We start from the raw sequence: 12870 nt of genomic DNA, 5'->3' as shown, positions 1-12870 counted from the left end.
CTCCCCTCTCTGAAGACTCGGGGCCTCATACTGCATCCAGTTTTGGTCACCGTATTATTTAAAAAGTTGTCAAGACTTTTATTTTATTTTATTTAAAAAGTTGTCAAGAATATGGAAAAGAGCCACAAAGGCGATTAGGAGGTTGGAGGCTAAAACATATGAAGAACAGTTGCAGGATCTGGGCATTGCTAGCCTAGTGAAGAAAAGTATATATACAGTATATATATATATATATTTTTTTTGGGGGGGGGGGATAAAATTTTCTTTATTTTTCCTCGAATGTACAGTAAAAACAACATGAGCAATTAAAAAAACACGGAATCAATGCCTAAAATAATAATTTAATGATATTTCTTTGATATGTTAAACATTCAGAGAAAATGAAATGCTAATAACACTTTTAATTTTATTTATTTATTTATTGGATTTGTATGCCGCCCCTCTCCGCAGAAAAGATTGACAAGATGGCTCTTTTGAAAAACTTGATAATATTCATTTCAAGTTTATTATGTTCCCTGGACATGCCTTCTCCTTCTCCTTCTCCTTCTTCTCCTTCTCCTTCTTCTTCTTCTTCTTCTTCTTCTTCTTCTTCTTCTTCTTCTTCTTCCTCTTCCCCTTCTTCATCTTCATCTTTGTCTTCTTCATCTTCTTCTTCTCCTCTTCTTCCTCCTCCTCTTCTTCTTCTCCTTCTTCTCCTCCTCCTCCACTTCTTCTCCTCCTTCTTCTTCTCTTCCTCCTCCTCCTCTTCCTCCTTCTCTTCGTCTTCTCCATCCTCTTCTTCTTCTTCTTCTTCCTCTCCTTCTCCTTCCCCTTCTTCGTCTTCTCCTCCTCCTCCTCTTCTTCTTCTTCTCTTCCTCCTCCTCTTCTTCTTTGTCTTCTCTTCCTCCTCCTCCTCTCCTCCTCCTCTTCTTCTTCTCCATCCTCTTCTTCTTCTTCTTCTTCCTCTCCTTCTCCTTCCCCTTCCCCTTCTTCGTCTTCTCCTCCTCCTCCTCTTCTTCTTCTCTTCCTCTCCTTCTCCTTCCCCTTCCCCTTCTTCGTCTTCTCCTCCTCCTCCTCTTCTTCTTCTTCTTCCTCTCCTTCTCCTTCCCCTTCCCCTTCTTCGTCTTCTCCTCCTCCTCCTCTTCTTCTTCTTCTTCTTCTCTTCCTCCTCCTCTTCTTCTCCTCCTCCTCCTCTTCTTCTTCTTTGTCTTCATCTTCATCTTCGTCTTCTCCTTCTTTTCTGATTACCCTGGAAATATGCCTTCCCCTTTTCAAAGCTTTACCAAGGTACAAATTTTGAACTAATATCCTGAATACCAAGAACATTGGATGTGGTGGGTAAGAGGAGAAAATCTACTGTTTGGACTCACCATAAGAAAGTTACCTCAGGTCTAAATGCTTTAAAAGCATAGTCACTGAGTTCTACATTAAATATTAGACTATGCATGGATAACATACATGTCAGAAGTATCCAAGAAATTAAATGTGCTCAGTTCTGTGCTCCGGATGTGTTGAAGGCCCCATTTCTTAACTATATTAACCTCTTTGGCAATAGTTGCACTTGGCAAGCGTATATTTTGATTATGTATTGTTTTATTTACTTCATTGTTTTATGTTTTTATAATGAATACTGTCTATACCTCCGGGACCGCCTTCTGCCGCACGAATCCCAGCGACCGGTTAGGTCCCACAGAGTTGGCCTTCTCCGGGTCCCGTCGACTAAACAATGTCGCTTGGCGGGACCCAGGGGAAGAGCCTTCTCTGTGGCAGCCCCGACCCTCTGGAACCAGCTCCCCCCGGAGATTAGAACTGCCCCCACCCTCCTTGCCTTTCGTAAAGTTCTTAAGACCCATCTCTGCCGTCAGGCATGGGGGAACTGAGACCTCTCCCCCGGGCCTATACAGTTTATACATGGTATGTTTGTGTGTATGTTTGCTTTTAATAATGGGTTTTTTAGTGTTTTTAAATTATTAGATTTGTTCTTACATTGTCTTTGTTATTGTTGTGAGCCGCCCCATGTCTACGGAGAGGGGCAGCATACAAATCTAATTAATAATAATAATAATGATGATGATGATAATAATAATAATAATAATAATAATAATAATAATAATATAAATGAGTCACTCATTAAGAAGGGTGACTATAGAAATTCAATAAATAAATACATAAATCCCCTAAAGTTTTATTTTGAAATATGCAATTGGGTTTCGGGCATGGAAGACCGAAAGATTTCCCGCAAAACTCCACCGCCATTTTCTTCCTCCTCTCTGCTCACTTCTCACGCAGAAGAAATATCTTTTTATCTTTTAGGCTCGGAAGAAGAAAAGGACCCAAACCTCAGAAGGATGGATCCCTCCATTTTTGCTCTATATAATGATTACTTCGAGAACGACAGCTATCCTTCCGGCTGGAACGATTCTGAGATTTTGTATGATGATGGTGAAACATCAAGCGCCATGCGTGTGGTTTCCATAGCGATTTACAGCATCACATTATTCTTCGGGACCATTGGCAATGGCCTGGTCATCTTCCTCACCGGTTTCCAGATGAAGAAGACAGTAACCACCATGTGGTACTTCAACTTGGCCCTAGCGGATTTCATATATGACCTTTCTCTGACCTCAGAGCTGCTCTATTTTGCCCTCGGCGAATGGGTTCTTGGGTGGCTACTCTGCAAACTGGACACTGTGGTGTCGTTCCTGAACATGTTTGCCAGTGTCTTCTTCTTGACAGCCATCAGCGTTGACCGCTGCGTTTGCATAGCGTGTCCCATTTGGTCCTTGAACCATCGTACGCATCGGCTGGCTTCCTTAATAGCCGTCCTTATCTGGATAATAGCCTTGGGACTTAGCACCCCTTATTTCTACTTCCGGGACTTGGAACATGATACAGATGACTCTATAAAGTGCCCCTATAGCTTTGGCTTGGAAGAAGACAGCATCCACACGTCCCATCTTTCTATGGTGGTGACTGAATTTGTCGTTGGCTTCTTCATCCCCTTCAACATCATCTTGGCTTGCTACTGCATCATTGTCTTTCGGCTCAGAAGGAAGCTGTTCGGTCAGTTTGGTAGATCCTTCAAGATCATCGTGGCGGTGGTGGTAGCCTTCTTCTGCTGTTGGTTCCCACACCACTTCTTCTCCCTTCTAGAGAACCTGGTTGATGATAGCTTTGAAATGAGTGTTGTCATGGATATTGGGCTGCCCTTAGCTAATGGCTTGGTGTGTCTCAACAGCTGCCTCAATCCATTCCTCTACGCTTTCGTGGGCCTCGATTTTAGGAAAAGTAGCTGGTGTTCCTTCTTCTCATCCTTCAAAAATGCTTTCAGTGAAAACTGGACCACGTCCTCTTTTTCAAGCAATAGGAATTCTGGTTCTACTTCAGGAATAGGGGAATCCAGCAACGTTTGAGTTATTCTTCTAATACAAAGGACAATATTCTTCTTCTAATACAATCCTGGGCCTGGAAAGCCTAGAACTACGGCACCTAAAACACGATTTGAGTATTGCCCACAAGATCATATGCTGCAACGTCCTACCAGTCAATGACTACTTCAGCTTCAACCGCAACAACACAAGAGCACGCAACAGATTCAAACTTAATGCGAACCGCTCCAAACTTGACTGTAAAAAATATGATTTCAACAATCGAGTTATCGAAGCGTGGAACTCATTGCCGGACTCAATTGTGTCAACCCCTAAGCCCCAACACTTCTCCCTTAGACTCTCCACGATCGACATCTCCAGGTTCCTAAGAGGCCAGTAAGGGGCGTACATAAGTGCACCAGTGTGCCTTTCGTCCCCTGTCCAATTGTCTTTCCTTTCTTTCACCTATCATATATATTCTCTTCCTTTCATATATCCTCTCCTCTAAGTTCACTTTTACCCTTATATATATTACCACATGTCTTTTTTCTTCCTATGTATCTGTGTATTGGACAAATGAATGAATAAATAAATAAATAAATGCTTGTAGCTGTAACCCCACAATGCGTGGCACTTCCTGAAAGTCACCCGTTATCTTGATCCACATAACACAGCAAACTGTAAACTAACCAAATGCAGCTAAGCCACAAAGCTAAAGCCCATCAGGATAAGTCTGAGTTTGCAACAATTAGCATTGTTGTTAGCTTGGTTAAAGTGTTGGCAGCTATTTACTACGTCTGCACTACTATTACCACTGGCTTTTTCTCATCATCCCTATCACCCATTTCCTCCCATTTATGACTGTATAACTTGTTGCTTGGATCCTTAAGATTTTTCTTCCTATTGGTTGTTTCCAGTGAAGGGCTACCAAAATTTTTAATACTACACTGTGGGCGTGGCTTATGCAGGATGCCCTGCATTTTCTTTCAACATCTTTCAGTACAAATTGGGGGCTCTGGGGTGGAGCTCCATTTTCGCTACCCCACTGTGTCCACACACCCCGTCTGGGCAGTAGCCCATTCCTGGTTGTTTCCTCATTGTTTATTTGACCCCTATGACACCATTAAGTGTTGTACCGCACGATTCTTGACAAATCTATATTTTCTTTTATGTACACTGAGAGCATCTGCACCAAAGACAAATCCCTTGTGTGTCCAATCACACGTGGCCAATAAAGAATTCTATTTTATTTTATTCTATTCTGTTCTGTTCTATTATATTCTATTCTATTATACTATTATTCTATTCTATTCTATTCTATTCTATTCTATACTATTCTACTCTACTCTACCCTACCCTACCTTACCCTACCCTACTCTACTCTACCCTACCCTAGCTTACCCTACCCTACTCTACCCTACTCTACTGTACCCTACCCTACCCTACCTTACCTTACCCTACCCTACCCTACCCTACTCTACCCTACCTTACCCTACCCTACCCTACTCTACTCTACTCTACCCTACCTTACCCTACCCTAATCTACTCTACTCTACTCTACTCTACTCTACCCTACCCTACTCTACTTTACCCTACCCTACCCTACCCTACCTTACTCTACCCTACCCTACCCTACCTTACCCTACCCTACCCTACCCTACCCTACCCTACCCTACCCTACCTTACTTTACCCTACCCTACCCTACTCTACCCTACCCTACCCTACTCTACCCTACCCTACCCTACTCTACTCTATTCTATTACAGCTTCCCAAGAGCGTTTTCTTTTAAAGGCAACTGGACTTTGTCTTTCTTTGAAGCCATTTCACTTCTCATTCAAGATGTTCTGAAGAACTGAAGAAGCTTCTTGGAAGAGAAGCGAAACGTCTTCAAGGAAAGAAACACCTTTGGGACAGCCATTACCTGGATGACTGAGAAGCTCCATAGATTCTTGTCACTTCATTAAAAAAAAAAATCCATTAGCCAAGTTAAGTAAAGAGGAAGCAGACACAATTGCAAAACAGACTGAATTTGGGATTAATTTTGGAAATGATTTTGGTGGCTCATTGTGCTGACTGAACTCAGGCATTTGGTCATTAGCAGAACCTGGGTTAATTCAGGAACCAGATTAAGGAAATTATGTGAGCACAACTTTGACATTTGTACAGAGTGGAGGATCCATGTGTATTTTGATTGACAGTTCCCCTCCCCCCCACAACAAACCCAAATTTTGCAAATGAACACATTATTCTTGGATGAGTTCAATGGATGTTTCTGAAATAGGGCCTTTTCAGTGGTGGCATTCTGCACTTTTCAATAGAACCCTCTGTGTCCATTTCAACAAATTGGTCATTTCTCAAACGTTCTAATGTTTATTCTTCCCCACTGTTTATTGCAGCATTCTACGCCCTTTGCTCTCCAGATATATTTGATTATAATTCCCAAAGTATACCCTAAACCAGAGCTCTTCAAACTTGGCCACTTTAAGACTTGTGGACTTCAACTCCCAGAATTCTGAAACTTGAAGTCCACAAGTCCATAAGTGGCCAGGTTTGGGGATCTCTAAACCAGCAATAATCTAGCAGCTTTCAGAAGCATTAAATTCTGGGAAATGGGATAGAGTTGGCTTGCTATTATCCATATTGCTATTTTTGTAACATGTATTGTATAATATGTATCATGTGTATTCTAATTTCTGTTGATAATCTTGTTCACCAGCTATGAAAAAGAATTTTAAAAATTGGATAATGATTACCTTTTATAATTGCTTTTCTGCCTGTTTATTTAGAACTAATCTGACTTCTCAGTCAATTATGAAGTTTAAAACTAATTGGTTACTTTCCCCTGCCTAGATAAATTTTGTGTAATATAATTCTTTGTGCTTGCTTTGTGCTACCTCTACTTACGAACTTAATTCGTTCTGTGGCCAGGTTCTTAAGTAGAAAAGTTTGCAAGACTAAGCAATTTTTTCCCATAGGAATCAGTGTAAAAACAAATGATGCATGTGATTGGGGAAACTACAGGGAGGGTGGAGGCCCTGTTTCCTCCCAGGAGATTCCTAGAGAGGCCCCATGGAGGCTTCTCCCCGCCTTTTCCGGCCCTGTTTCCTCCCAGGGGATTCCTGGAGAGGCCTCAAGGAGGCTTCTCCCTGCCTTTTTCCGGTTATAGTTTCGGTGGCTCGGATTTGTAAGTGGAAAATGGTTCTTGAGAAGAGGCAAAACTTGAACGCCCAGTTCTTATCTAGAAACGTTTGTAAGTAGAGGCATTGTTAGGTAGAGGTATTGCTGTAATTTGCAATTAGCTAAATTGATGTTCTGTGCAGCTGTGGGTTTCGTGGACTTTCAAGAAACAAGGTCCTTTGATGGCAACATGATTTTGTTTCCATATTTCATATTGCATACCACATCAGTTTGCAGAGTCAGCATATTGCCCCCAACAATCTGGATCCTCATTTTATTGACCTCGGAAGGCTGAGTCAACTTTGAGCTTCTCAGATGGAGAGTCCACAGCCCCCAGGTCTGGACGTGACTGAGGAAGAGGAGGAACAGCTGGGTCCAGTGCCTGACATGTGGATTCGCAGAAGGCAGAGAAGAGAAGAGCAGTGGTAATCTATGGGCTGATGCTTGGAATGGAAGAGCCACTGCTAGTAGCAAAGCCCCATCTAGGTGTGTTTGTTTGTGTGTGTGTACACGTACATACAGTGTCAACCTTGAAGTGAACCTGGCTGAGGCCATCTTGGAGGTTTCAGGGTTGCCACAAGCAAGAAGAAGGGACAGACGGAAAGATAGCTGGGGGTTTGTAGTTGAAACAAAAAGTTTTCCTGTGGGAACCAAGGACATTCTCATTCTCACAACTGGCTGACCACAGGAGGAGTAAAGTAGAATAGGATAGGGTAGGAGAAGGGAAGGGAAGAGAAGTGGAGGGAAGGGAAGGGAGGAGGTCAAGAATCAAACAACCAGTTAGTACCTTGGACAGCATGACCAGTGACTTAGGGAAGGGGGAAACTTTCACTTTGTAGTCTGGTGAAAACCACGGGAACTTGCAGAGTTGTTTTTCACCAATTGTGTCAATATGATGTATCCGATAAATCATTCCTTGAGGAATCTACCTGCCTCGGAATTCTGCTTTCTATGGGTGCATTACTTGGAATGCTAATATACTCTCTCTCTCTCCCTTCCTTCCTCTCCCTCCCTTCCTCTCCCTTTCTCTCTCTCTCTCTCTCTCTCTCCCTCTTTCTCTCTCTCCCTCCCTCCCTTCCTCTCCCTTTCTCTCTCTCTCTCCCTCTTTCTCTCTCTCCCTCCCTCCCTTCCTCTCCCTCTCTCTCTCTTTCTCTCTCTCTCCCTCTCTCTCCCTCTCCCTCCCTCCCTTCCTCTCCCTCTCTCTCTCTTTCCCTCTCTCTCCCTCTCTCTCCCTCTCTCCCCCCTCTCTCCCTCTCCCTTTCTCTCCCTTTCTCTCTCTTTCCCTCTCCCTCCCTCCCTTCCTCTCCCTTTGTCTCTCTTTCCCTCTCTCTCCCTCTCTCCCCCCTCTCTCCCTCTCCCCCCCTCTCTGGATCATACTTTTCAGTGATATTATAACTTTGAACAGTCACTAAAAGTATCCAGTGGTTCTCAACCTTTCTAATGCCACGGCCCCCCTTGATACAGTTCTTCATGTTGTAGTGACCCCCAACCATAAGTCTAGCACCAATTCTCCCAACATTACCTGTTCAGACACTCAGTATCCCAAACACAGTCTTTCCCAAACAACAAACCCACTTCCACTTGTTACCCAAAACCCATCCTCACATGCAACAAACCTCCTATTGAACGAAAACAGGATAAGGTCAGGAGAAAGTGTGATACTTTCTGGGAACATCTTCTACATTAGAACCCCCCCCTTACTTTTGTACTTAAGTGATCCCTTATCTTGAAGAATGTGAGGATACCACCTTAGATTTGGGGTGTGGCTGATAAACAACTGAGACAGAAGTGTTTTATATATTTTTTATTATTCTATAAAGAACACGTATATCCAAAAATTCCTTTAAAAGCTTAAAAAGTTGACGTGATAGACAAAGAATGGTGGTAATTTTTGAATCCAGAGGCCAAAAGTTCATTGGAAACAAGTCACAGATTTAAGACAATGAAATTGCAGTTCTCCAGTTCAAACCTCAAAACAAGGAAACTTCAGCTGATGGAGCAATTGAAGAATGCAAAGCAGATTCAGAAAGGGTTCATTTGACGATCTGGCACGGGGAGGGGTTTTTTTTTAGAGAATTGTGATCTCGGCTGATCTCAGACCACCTGGGACAGGGTCTCCATGGAAGATTTAGACTTGTTAGTCGACACGGTCTGGCTGTTCTCTTCTGCAAAGGCATTCTCGAAGACGGAAAGGAGGGATTGCCTCAGTCTCTTTTTGAAATCCTGGCCCATGAAGACGTACAAAATGGGGTTGAGGCAGCTGTTGACGAAGGCCAAGCTCGTTGCCAAGGGGACGCCGATTCTCAGCACCTCCATGTACCCACTTAACTCCAAGAAAGAGAAAAGATGATAAGGGAACCAGCAGACAAAGAAAGCCACGATGACCGTGGTGATGACCTGGAAGGGTTTGTTCGATTGAGAAAAATGACCTCGTCTCAGTTTCAAGACAATCGCCCCATAGCAGATAATAATAACAACGAAAGGAATGACAAAGGCAAGATGAACCGGCTGATGATCATCGCACGATGCCTGCGTGTCCAAATCTCCGGGATGCTACCATAATTGTTGTAGCAGTAAACGTGATCTACATTGCCATCATCTGATGATGTTTGCCTGAAATACATCACTGGAGAAGACAACACCAAGGCCAAGATCCACACACCCAAGGCTATGAAAGAAGCCAACCGAGGATTTCGGTGATTCTGAGCCCAGACCGGAAACAGGACAGAAATGTAACGGTCAATGCTGATGACCATGAGGAGGTAGACACTGGCGTAGAGGTTGAGGAAGGCCAAGGTGCTGTTTATCTTACACAAAAACCCGCCGAAGGGCCAGTGGAATTTCAGGGCTAGATAAGCGACGCTCAGGGGGAGGAAGAAAGTGAAGGCAAAGTCCGCAATGGCCAAATTGAGGAACCAGACCGTGTTGACCGTCTTCTTCATTTTGAAGCCAGTGATGAAGATGACCAGCCCATTGCCAATGACCCCAGCAGAAACGCAAGACTGTAAACCACCATGGAGATAGCGTGCATGGTTGTTTCCAGTGGATCGATGTCATAATCATAATTGGAGGGGTAGGTAGCATTATAATACTCGTCCAGAGAGCCGTTGTTCATGTCTTCGTTCTGATAGAGACTGATGAGTGTTGCTCCTTTTCCTAAAAAGCAAAAACACAGAAATGGTTGAGGTGACATGTCCAGCCCTCTACTCCAGCAGGACAAGCTATATTAGGAGACCTTTCTATACATTTCATGGTAGGGTTTCCTGCTTGAGCAGGGGATTGGACTAGATTAGAAGACCTCGAAGGTCCTCCTCGTCTTCTTCTTCTTCTTCCTTTTTCCTTCCTGTTTCTTCATTATTATTATTATTATTATTACTATTTATTTTATTTATTAAATTTGTATGCCGCCCCTCTCCGCAGACTCTATTACTATTACTATTACTATGTTCTTTCTGCGCCAGCTCAGGAAGCTCAAACTGCCCAAGGAGCTGCTGATACAGTTCTACAGAGGAATCATTGAGTCTGTCATCTGCACCTCTATAACTGTCTGGTTTGGTGCTGCAACCCAACAGGACCGACACAGACTTCAGAGGACAATCAGAACTGCAGAAAAAACAATTGCTGCCAACCTGCCTTCCATTGAGGACCTGTATACTGCACGAGTCAAAAAGAGGGCGGGGAAAATATTTACTGACCCCTCACATCCTGGACACAAATTGTTTCAACTCCTACCCTCAAAACGTCTCTACAGAGCACTGCACACCAAGACAACTAGACACAAGAACAGTTTTTTTCCGAACGCCATCACTCTACTAAACAAATAATTCCCTCAACACTGTCAGACTTTCTACTAAATCTGCACTTCTATTCTACTAGTTTTTCTCATCATTCCTTTCACCCACTTCCTCCCATGTTGACTGTATGACTGTAACTTGTTGCTTATATCCTAAGATTTTTATTCATATTGCTTCTTCATTGCTTATTTGACCCCTATGACAATCATTAAGTGTTGTACCACATGATTCTTGACAAATGTATATTTTATTTTATGTACGCTGAGAGCATACGCACCAAGACAAATTCCCTTGTGTGTCCAATCACACTTGGCCAATAAAAATTCTATTCTATTCTATTACTATTACTGTTACTGTTACTATTACTATTACTATTACTATTACTATTACTATTACTAATTATTTATTAGACTTGTATGCCGCCTCTCCGGGGACCCGGGGTGGCTCACAACATACAATGCAAACAATAATAGTTAAAAGTATTGCTAAAAAACCATTAATTTCAAAAACAGTCAATTTACTCAATCATACCCACACCTAACATTAATGGTCAGAATAGTGGGGGGGGGGCACATATACTAATTGTCCCATGCCTGGCAACATAGTTGGGTCTTAAGGCTTGGGTTGTTTAAGTGTTCCCTTTATTTTATTTTATTTTTTGAGCAGTATATATCAAAATCCAAATAATTAAAATTTAGTTACAACTAAACCTAAAGGACCCATTAAAATACATACATAACCATTCAATCAGCAAACCCACTATACATTCATCCGACAGGGAGGGAAGAATCTAATAACCCCAAACTTGGAGGCATAGGTGAGTCTTTAAACTCTTACAAAAGGCGAGGAGGGTGGGGGCAGTATGAATCTCTGGAGGGACTTGATTCCAGAGAGCCGGGGCCGCCACAGAGAAGGCTCTTCCCCTAGGCCCCGCCAAACGACATTGTCTGGTTGACTGGACCTGGAGAAGGCCAACTCTGTGAGACCTGGTCGGTCGCTGGGATTTATGCGGCAGGAGGCAATCCCGTAAGTAATCTGGTCCTATGCCATGTAGGGCTTTATAGGTCATCACCAACACTTTGAATTGTGTCCGGAAACCAATCGGCAGCCAATGAAGTCCACGGAGTGTTGGGGAAACATCGTTGTATCTGGGAAGACCCATGATTGCTCGCGCGGGCCGCATTTGCACAATTTGCAGTTTCCGAATACTCTTCAGAGGTAGCCCCATGTAGAGAGCATTGCAGTAGTCAAACCTCGAGGTAAACACCATGAGTCAAAGAGATTTCCTCAGACACTTTCTCAACATCAAGATGTTCCTTCTTTAGTGCTATGGTTAGCTCTGGCTCAGCTCCTGCCCCAAGGACTGTGGATGTGGGGGAGACATCCACATGCTGCAGGCCTGTTTTGCCCCCCCCGGTGGAATCTGATGATGAAGGCTCCTCTGACCAAGAAGACATGAGTGACAGGGAGGAGGAGAGTGTGGCAGACAGCTCAGAAGGAGATCAATTATCTAGTTCCTCCTTGGATTCAGAACAAGAGTTAATGATACAGCCACGCATGCGGAGAGCGATGCATAGGCAGCAACAACTGAGAGATTATTATCAAAGAAAATGAGGCCACCTGTGGTTGGGTGGGGCTGTGATCATTAGTGAGGCTGCTATAAATAGCAGCCTGTGGGTTTGGCCATTGTGGAGGATTATCTGATCATTGTGTTTCGTGACTGCTTTGCTGACTTTGACCTTTTGTGTGCTGATTTTTCCCCTCTTGGAACTAAACCAGGGCAAAGTGTGTTTCACTTTGTGAAAGAAGAAGGACTGTGAATTGCCTCACAGCTGCAAGCTAAGTATCACAGAACTGATAAGGGACTTGTACAAATTACCAGTTTGTTTGGAGGCCAATGCTCTTTGCTATACCAAAAGAGGGCTTAGGTTAAGTGAATTTTCATTATAAAGGACATTGCTTTGAATTTTCAAACGTGTGTGTGTCTGAAATTCGTACCTGTGAATTTTTGGGAGGAGTCTACCAGAGAGCCCGACAGAACACTTTAGGGTCTCTTCCTTTACATCCAAAATCAACCGGTGCAACCTTGCCAAGGTAAGGCAGGTCATAGAACGAAATGATGCAGGGTGAAGTCAAGGCAGGATACATTGTGTGTGTGTGTGCAAGGGCAGTCTTAGCCAAGATAGGAAATAATTGTTGGCTGTGTATTTTACATTTCCCTTAACACAGGAAAGAGCTGAACAGAAGGGAGGTTGAGAAATCCTTCCACTGCCAGAAACCTCTTGATAATCTTCTTGCAACACTTTGTCTTTTAAAAGCATCAGAAAAAAATGGCAGGGAGGGGAACCCCACGTGAGGCTGAACAAACGCAAGCACCACCTATCAGCCCTCCAGGTGAAATGGGCCGGAAACAGAACCAGACAAACGAATTCTACTTTATTGTAAAGCCACAGAGCAGAATCTTTGCAAGTCTGAATATATTAATTTCCAGGAGTCACTTTTGCTACATATGTACATACGTGGGGGCTATTTGCATAGCCACCACTGATGG

At 43.3% G+C, this 12870-nt stretch overlaps 1 protein-coding gene and 1 pseudogene across 1 annotated transcript; one reads left to right on the top strand and one right to left on the bottom strand.

Moving 5' to 3' along the window:
- Positions 1-2195: 2195 nt before the first annotated feature.
- LOC139174333 (formyl peptide receptor-related sequence 4-like) lies at positions 2196-3392 on the top strand. The gene has a single exon (XM_070764629.1). The coding sequence runs from the start codon at positions 2196-2198 to the stop codon at positions 3390-3392; it is 1197 nt and encodes a 398-aa protein (XP_070620730.1).
- A 4922-nt stretch (positions 3393-8314) lies between these two features.
- Positions 8315-9680, bottom strand: LOC139174510 (chemerin-like receptor 1; annotated as a pseudogene).
- Between the last annotated feature and the right edge of the window lie 3190 nt (positions 9681-12870).

Source organism: Erythrolamprus reginae, chromosome 11, assembly GCF_031021105.1.
Source record: "Erythrolamprus reginae isolate rEryReg1 chromosome 11, rEryReg1.hap1, whole genome shotgun sequence".
Classification (NCBI taxonomy): Eukaryota; Metazoa; Chordata; class Lepidosauria; order Squamata; family Dipsadidae; genus Erythrolamprus; species Erythrolamprus reginae.
Note: the sequence above shows the minus strand (reverse complement) of the source record. Positions and strands in the feature narration are given on the sequence as shown.